General features: G+C 45.8%; 2 protein-coding genes across 8 annotated transcripts in view; one reads left to right on the plus strand and one right to left on the minus strand.

Annotated features, from left to right (window-relative positions):
* Positions 1-425, minus strand: part of TBC1D1 (TBC1 domain family member 1) — a 116,088-nt gene extending 115,663 nt beyond the window's left edge. For 3 of the 7 annotated variants that reach the window (XM_050710691.1, XM_050710688.1, XM_050710695.1), the window contains exon 1: positions 138-396. The gene's annotated coding sequence lies outside the window, so the exon portion shown is untranslated. Of the gene's footprint in view, positions 1-137 lie in introns of all 7 variants that reach the window. The other 4 variants (XM_035555042.2, XM_035555057.2, XM_050710689.1 and 1 more) reach the window with 4 other exon arrangements.
* Positions 149-4,378, plus strand: LOC118252172 (uncharacterized). The gene is made up of 3 exons (XM_035555125.2): positions 149-449; positions 1,292-1,405; positions 2,352-4,378. The coding sequence occupies exons 1-3, from the start codon at positions 153-155 to the stop codon at positions 2,565-2,567; spliced, it is 627 nt and encodes a 208-aa protein (XP_035411018.1). The 5' UTR covers positions 149-152; the 3' UTR covers positions 2,568-4,378.
* Positions 4,379-8,709: the final 4,331 nt, after the last annotated feature.

An 8,709-nucleotide genomic window follows, 5' to 3' on the forward strand; every position in this document is an offset into this window, starting at 1 on the left:
CAGACTCCTGCTCTTCCTCCAAGCCCCCAGCCGCTCTTCTCCTCCCACCCCAACAGAAAGCAGCCTTTCCCCCCACACCCCCGGTCCCTCAGCGGGGCGCGGGGCCCCTCACGGCCGCCCCCGGGGCCGCCTCTTACCGCCGCCGCCACAGGATGTGCTCGCTTCAAGGAAGCGCTCTTCGGCGGGCAGCGCCGCCCGCCCGCTCGCTGCCGCTGAGGGGAGAGGGCAGAGCCGCCAAGGGGCTGAGGGAGGGCACGGCGGGGGACAGGAGGCTCCCGAGCCGGATCCGGGTGGCCGCCGCCTGCTGTTGCTGCCCGGCCGGCCGGGGAGAGGCGAGCCCTGGGCCGCCCGCACCTGAGGCGGGCAGGGCAGGGCCGAGGCTCCGCAGCCGGCGTCCGCCTCTCGCCGCCTCCCTCCCACCCTCCTTCCTCCCGCTGCAGCCTCCAAGGGTAAAAATAGCACTGGGGCGGGGAGCAGGGGGTGGCGGCCCCCGGAGGGCAGAGCTGAGGGGTCGGGGGGGCTTGGGGGGGGGTGGGTTAGGGAGACTCAGGTGGGTGCGAAGTTACCAGAAGCTGCAACACTTGGAGGTGTTGTGGAAGGAAATCGCCTCAGGAAGCTGGGCCCGGCGCTGCATGTGAGCCCTGGAAGCAGCAGGACCCCCCCCCGCAGCACCCAGCACAGCCCTGACCCTCGCAGCCTCACCTCCTTGCCCGTCCGGGTGGGTGCCGGCATCCTTGTGCCACGCGTGGCGAGGCGTGCGTATCCAGAGCAGCTCCGTGACAGAGCTGGCACCAGCTGGGCCTTGTGCTGCCAGCCAGCCTCAGCAATTAGGGGTCCGGGGACTTAATTACGCTGCTCTGCAAGGGCGCTCTCCAGATGGTCAAGGCACCCTACGTTCCAGCTCTGCAGACCGCTCTGACTCTCAATTAATTCCGGCTCTTCTTGGCAGGGAGACGGCTGGTTTGCTTGCTTTTAAGTACGTAGAATCAAAGCTTTCTCCAGAAAATTTGCTCTGCTGCTAACGTGCGCTGCACTGTGAGGAAAGTAATTAAGTAGGCTGTCAAATCCAAGCACAGCGTTTCCCCAGATTATGAAAAACAAGTTGCAGTTCAGTCCGAAAGCACATCCCGTACTTGCAAAGAGTGCAGTGGTTGTATCTACATGACTTCTGCTTGCTCTGTGTACTTTTATAGGATTGATGATCTGTGGGTAAAAGTATGAAAGCAGCAGCTCGCTCGGAGCAGTTGTTCCCAGTCTGTACTTTGTTCATGGTTTGCTGCTCCTCCTTCAGACGCAGGGTTCAGACACAGGAGCACCTCGTGTTTTCAGTGGCATCCCCAAGGGATGCCACCCCTGCAAGCCTCGCCTGTCTCGTGTCTTCAAACCATCACAGCTAAGGACAACGGTACGTAGAGCTACCAGCTGCCAACCTTAGCATCTGAGACAAGTCCTTTTGCTTGCTTTAAGCCTGCAGCCTGAGTATTTCATGCCCCTAGTAATCAATCAAGTTATGGAAGACAACAAACTGCAATCCCCAATTAGACAGCTCCAGCACTTTGGCCAAGGCTAACATATTCCCAGATTATCAAACAGGGATTTTAGGAAGACTTTTTTTACAGCTTTTGCCTTTCAGAAGGTGATAATGAAACAGATAAGGATCATACAAGGCTATTTCTTCCTGCGAGGAAAATCCCTGATCATCAACAGAAGTCTAGAGCACCACAAATACAAATCCTCTCCTCATTCTCCTCCTGGATAGCTGGGAAAGAAGTTGGACTGTGACTGATCTCATTCACAGGGGCCTCCTTTACTTTTTCTATTATTCCTAGCTCATGAGTTTTAATTTTTTGCCTTGCGTGGTTTTTGTCAAATTACTTACACTGTGATACAGTATTTCATGTGCAAAGTGTAATACCTCTGATAAGAACTACACTTACATTGATTTAATAGTTCCATCTACTCTGATTTTTCAAAATACCCTCTTTTTTTTCAAGTAGACCTAAAATACTTTCTTATAGTTAATAGACAAAAAAAAAAAAAAAAGTAAGTGTTTATATTTGGCAAATGCCTTGAAAAAGTATTCAGGAACAGTGATCTGTTTTAATGAAAGCCAATCTTCTTTAATGCTTACTGGTAACGTGTAGTAAAAATATGGTATCTGAGAACCTAAGGAAAAAAAATTTAGTTTGACATTTGAAACTTTTTAGAATAATTTTATTTTAGACTATTTTGCTTTTTTATAAAACTAATTTAAAAATCCAAGTAATAAAAATACTATGAGGTACCTAAATTGATACAGAAAAGTAGGAAATAGGGTTGTGCATAAAGACACCTTCTATTTCTGGTTTTAGCACCTTTCCCAGGGCTGCAAGATATGGTCCACCACCCTCATGATCCAACAGCTACACTTTCCTGCAGATAGATATTTGCATGCTGTGTTTGAAGAACACAAAGATCATTCCGTCTTGTACATCTGTGACACATTTACCCAGGATGCAGGAAGACCACTTTGTTTTCTTCTTGGCCTGAGTAGAGTGTTTGACCGACTTCCCATGAAAGTTTCCTAACGATGAACCTCAAGGATACATTGGACAGCATTCCTTCTGCTTATTTCCTGCTGAAACGGTAAACTTATGTAGGAAAAAAAAAGTTTAATTTGTGAAAATGAGAAGAAAACCAGAAGGGGGTCATATGTTCAGGTCCATGAGAGGTAAATGCTTCCATGTGTTCCAGGAACACACATAATATACCAAAGCTGAATCTCTGTATTAGGTGAAAGCCCTAAACACCAGACTTCCTAGTTCTGTTCGGTTTTCTGAAACAGTAAATCTTTATGTGTGTGTGTGTTTTTGTTGTTGTTGTTGTTTTTTCCTTCAAGACTAAAGAAGAGAAGCATCTGGTCATTTGATCCCAGCTGAGGTAGGTTTGTAGACCAGCATGAAGCAGATCTGAATTAGGCTGAATACATCTGCACAGGTCTGAATTTAGCAGCAGATCTGAATTTAGGCTGAATACATCTGCACGGGGGGAGAGGCAGAACTTTGGGCTGCTGTGATTGTGGATTCACCCTTTGAAGCATGGCTAAGCAAACAGGAAGTTTAAAGTTTCCACCCAAGATGCTGCTCTGAAAGAGCTGAAGTTCCCGCACAGTTAGCCAACAGTTGAGCAGTAACAATTTGGATTATGACTTAGAAGGTGGGTACCTATGCTGTGCTTAAATTGCATTAGAAGTGTCTATGCTTTCCCCCTGGGTAATCATATTAATCAATTTCTAGTGCTATTATATAAAAAAAAAAGTTGAACTCTTTATTTGTGATTTGTTTCGTGTGCATCTATTTAGTACCTCATTAAGGACCTGATACTGTTTTGTAGTCCTTTGATTTAACTGAGCTCTGGGTAAAGTACTACATTCTTGTCCAATGACACTGTATCTCCAGACACTCTCTATACATGGTCCCAGACATTCCGTAAACAAAATTTATTAGAATTTATTATTTATTATGTCATGTTTGCCTGTTTAATATTCTGTAAAAATGCATGACAGCAACTTTACTCAGTGGTTATCTTCATAGACAAGAGGCTTTCTGTTACCACTCATCATGAGTAAAGAGTCATGAAAGAGCTGAGCGACTGTTACAGATCCTGCCTGCTGCCTCTGTATTTTTGCCCTTTCGGATTTCATGATTAATCCTCCCTCCCCTTCACTCCCATAAATACATCTGCAAATGACTTACCAGTGATTGTGTGAGCATTTCAAGCTTTTCCTTTTGTTTGGAAGCTGCCGTTGCTATGCCACCATCATTTGTATTGCGTTTTATTTAGGTGGATGTTAGGAGATGATTAGATAGTTTAATAGGCTCATCCCATTATGCACAATGTTCTGGTGGTGCGTGACCTCATTTCAGTGACCTGGCAATCGCTGTTCAAAAGAGAAATGTTGGCTTCTACTTGGAAGTTGGACAGAAACACTATCCTTGATGAATTTGTGCACTTACGTAGTACAAAAGATGAAGATTACCTTTGATTAATTTTGTGCTTGTGGGCAGAGAACAGTTTCGTTGGTGATTATTATTTACAATTAATGTTTATATTTTACATAACGTGTGGCATCCAGGTGCCTTCCGCCACGGGATCCTAAAAGTCCCTAATCTTGTAAAGATTTATGTCGGTGCTTAACAAACAGTCCTGCCCTGTTTAATGTCACTACTCACAGTGACTGTTAGGATATAAGGTTTGCGTATCATTGGTGTGTCAAAATAAAAAGCACAAGCACTAGAACTTTGGAAAGCAATAGCAAGCAGGAAGTTTATGAAAATGGTGTAAACAAATTAGTTACAGATTTAAACATACTTTATGAATATGAGAATAATTGCTTATTTATTAAATTTTTATAGTGAATTCCAGTTGTCCCTGGATGATTTGTTGTTATACAGCAAAAGTCTCAAATAAATCCTTCGGCAACCCAAGTACAATACTTGTGTTTTTCATACCATGCTGTGGACTAAGTTCACAGCCTGCAAGGAAGATGAAATGTGTTTACTTACCTCTGTCCAAACTGTTTCATAAAGTTTACTGAAATAAAAATGAAAATAAGTTCAAGGGTGGTTTTAAGCTGTGACTAGTAAACAAACGAATAACCTTCAAGTGAAGTGCATCAGTCTAGTCTCACAGCATTACCCTTCTTTTATTCTTGTGGCAGAGTTGTAAGTACTGTGGTAATTTCTCCTCAGTCAACAGGCATTTCCTCCCCACCCCCACAGGCATGATTTCCTACTGGATCAAATGTTTACAGCTGGTGTTGACTTTCATTAGAATGATGAGTAGTCATCTGTTAGAAAAATCAGGCTCATTTTACACGCTTTTGGTAACTCAGGGATGTGTCTCTCTCTGGAAGCAGCCAGGAGTTCCCTGACACTTGGGCTCCGTCCAGCCTCCAAGCGTTCTTTATTCCTGTCCTGGCAATTGCCATTTCTGGATAAAACATTAGTGCCTCTGCTCTGAGTTCAAGGGTGGTTGCTCGCAAATTACATTTGTCTGTTTTTTAATGACTGCCCTGGGACTAATCATCTCTGTATTGTCTAAATTGGCTTCCTTACTTTACACACCCCTTTGATGGAGGAATTAGCGAGCTGTGAAACAGTTCAAGCTCAGTGCCCATTCCAGTGCCCAACGCTAACTGCTCTTGGGTGTACTCCTACTGCTTACCGTGCAGTTCTTTATTGCAGCTCTAGATCCTCTTTCCCTAATGCAAGACGGAGCTGGTGAAGACCCCAGCAACGGTAAGTTTCATCTTGTAATTCTGTAGTTCATCGTAATTGTTCATCAACTTGATAAACCAGTGTTTTTTATTCCTCCCCCCCCGCAAGAGGTTTAAACTTCTGCTTTGAACAGAGCAAGCAGATTCTTTGCCCCTGGGAAGACAGAATGCTACAGACGCGACCATCATCTTGACCATATCTCTACTGCTTCTGAGGATGCTCTAAAGCCACCTAGAGGCTGTCCCAGTACAGGCTGGTTCATTGCTGGCCCCACTGCCAGCCTTTTAAGACAGTTGCAGAGTTTTCCAAGTGCAGCCCCTCAGTGTCCATCAATCATGCACTGATGGTTATCATAGACTTTTGGGGGATGTCTGTAACGGCCCTTTCGCAGCTTGCCTTATACCATATTCACCTGCTCTGTAAGACCTCCTGCATAACCTAAAAAAGGGGTTCTCAGGCTGATACCTGTAAATCAGTCCCACTGTGCAGAGAGAACCAGCTTAGGGGATCAGGTAGGTGGAAGATGAGGACGGAACGAAGAGGTTACCCCCTAAAGGGCTGTGACAACAGTGGCAGCACCATCATGGTGCCAGCGGAAGTATGATGGCAGAACCACCTGCCAGCCACCCACCCCAAACATCTCAGCACGCTGAGGGACTGCGAGAGCTGAACTGGCTGGGAGATCTCGGGGCAGGACAGACATAGTAATTAGCATGTGTAGCTGGAACCTTGCCACGTAGATCCTCCCCCAAATAACGGCATCAGCTCAGTAGAAACCCAGCCTGTCACAGGAAGCTGAGCAACAGAGCTGACCATCTGGATCTCCTTAGCATCCCTCAGGACCGAGGCACCTGGCAGACTCTGGTCAAGGCTGAATACAGATGGCTTTCCTAGAGAGAGAAAACATTCGCTAAAGCCAGATATGTGCTTGGCATGTAAAGGCAGATGTGAAACAAACGCACCTCTCTAGCCTATGTAGATATTCAGATAAACATAGAAAATAATTACAATAAAAAAATAAATAAATCAGGACCTCTAACCCTACTGTGTTCAGATCTTCCCCATGAATTTAGCAAAGTGCCCTTTGTCACATTCTGTAACAAAAGGAATGCAAGACTTGCTGCCTTACAAGTGAAAAACAAAAAGCAGCTCAGGACTACAGGCTTGTACAGATCCACAAAGCCCCCCTGCCTTGGGCAGAGCTCTCTGGCACCCAAACGTGGGGCCCCACGTGCCCGGGGATGTCACCAGCTGAGCAACGCGGCCGGCCAGGCCAGCAGTCGTGCATCCAGCCACACTGTGCCTCGAGGCCAAACACAGCCGGGCCAGGATTGCCACACAGAAAGAAACTGGAGCCTCGAGGGTGCTGGAAGATGGCGCACACCCCAGACAAGGTGCGGTCCCTACTCATCTATCTTGTGGCAAGGGCACTGCTGCTGGGTGGCCTGTCTTAATGCTGACCCCCAGTTCACAGCGGTGATGCTGAGGCTGGATTCCAGAAACTCGCCAGCCTGAGGAGCACTGAGCACTGTCGGCTAACCAGGCAGCGAGCGCTCTGCCTTGGGAGCTTGGGCACGGCCCTTTGCTTTGAAGGTCAGGATGCAGTGCAGCACAGGAAGCTGTTTTGCAAGAGTAGCCCGTGGTTAAGCCACACGTTAAACTCTACCAAGGGTGAAATTCAAGTACTGGCCCAGCATCCACCCTTCCACTTCCCTCGTAGCCAGCATCTTGAACTAGGGCCCCCTAATCCTGTTCTGGGGCTGTGCACTCATCTTTCCCTCTCCTCCGCACTAACCTGACATTGGGTGAGAGAGTAGCGTGTGTCCCCAGCAGGGAACGACCGACTGGGACCAGGCGGTGGTAGACGACTACCCAGAATTTATTACTCCTGAAAGAGCCCATCACAACTACAAGGGGGCTAAAACAGTCATAGCTGAGGATGAATGGTGCATGCAGCCCTTCCCTCATGATGCTGAGAGGTTTCTTGAGCTCTCCAAAGGTTCTTTTGCAGTACCCAGCTGCACAGCTAGTGCAACCTTCTAGCTGTATTGAAGAAAAGCAAGGATAGAGAACCTGACCTCGGGGAGGATAATAAAGCAATAAAGTCTTGCATTTACAGAAAGTACATAGCTACGGTTGTAAATGTATTCAAGTCACAATTTACAGTTACCAAACCAGTTTCCATTTCCCCCACAAGCTTTGTATGCCTACCTATTCTGCCAGAAGTGATGGTGCAGCTGAACGTAACACCTTACATCAGCCTTTATCGCACTCACCCGAAAGACAGCATACTTTCTAGGGAGGATGTTCAACATAGAAAGACTCCTACCTGGAATGGCAGTGGGAACAAAATAAGGACAAGTTAGGAGAATCAGGTGCCCCTATCTTGCATTTTGCTTCTTATGCTCCTGCTCTTTTCTTTTAAATAGAAGTGTAATAGACAGCAATAGCATGTTGGAGCTATTTCAGAAGGACGAAACAGCAGTAGTTGATATGTGTAGAAATTTCACAGTGAAGGCTGGTTGCACTCAAGTGAATATTGAGACTCCCTTTACAGTTATTACTACAGTCAGTAACCCCTAGGGTCCTATTTAGGAATATGGATTGCATTATTCAAGGCACCAAATAAACATATATCAATAAAACCATCTCATTTTCGGTTTACCATAGGAGAAATGGAAACAAATAAATGGAGGGTGAGAACAGGTTATTTGCATAGAAAGTACTTACTTCCTGACTTCCTACTCCAAAGGACTAGGATTCAATTAACAGTATGCACTGTTTCCTCAATATTCTTATTACTTTTTTTTTTTTAAGTTTATTTTCTGTGCCACACAGCTGGACCTCAGTATGACAGATGTAGATGCTGGTTTTGACTCTGTACAGCCAAGAAAAGCTGAAGTGTCAGCCAAAGAACACAGGGACTATTCCTTTCTTTGTATCCTCTGATTATAACTCTAAAGAGCATAAGGCAGCACGTTAGCTAAGATGGCAAGCAAAGAAAAAGGTAAGTCTGGGCACAGAATGACAGATTTGATTCCTGATGAACAATTTGCTAAATCTGATCTGTGCTTGACCTAGCAGCTAGTCAGTGTCATGGGACAGCACAAGTAGTTACGGTGAGGAGGTTTCTTTACCCAAGATCACACCCAAGATGTACTGGGGCTGTTAGAGATACACTGATACTCAGAGCAAGTACTGAAAAATGCAGAAAAAACCTATATTAAAGTTAACTGGTAACCTCCACATAACCATCTTGGACTCTGCATGTGCAGATGACTGAATGAAATGAAAACTTCTGCACTAAATTCAACGTGCAGAGTTATACAGCAAGTCATGTAGCATACAGCAGGACAGGACCTGACACTGGGGTATGCGTTGAATGAATTATGCTTAGATCAATGAGGCAACGGAAAGGTGCTGTATGCAGATACATTCTGTCTTAAAATGT

Source organism: Cygnus atratus, chromosome 4, assembly GCF_013377495.2.
Source record: "Cygnus atratus isolate AKBS03 ecotype Queensland, Australia chromosome 4, CAtr_DNAZoo_HiC_assembly, whole genome shotgun sequence".
NCBI lineage: Eukaryota > Metazoa > Chordata > Aves > Anseriformes > Anatidae > Cygnus > Cygnus atratus.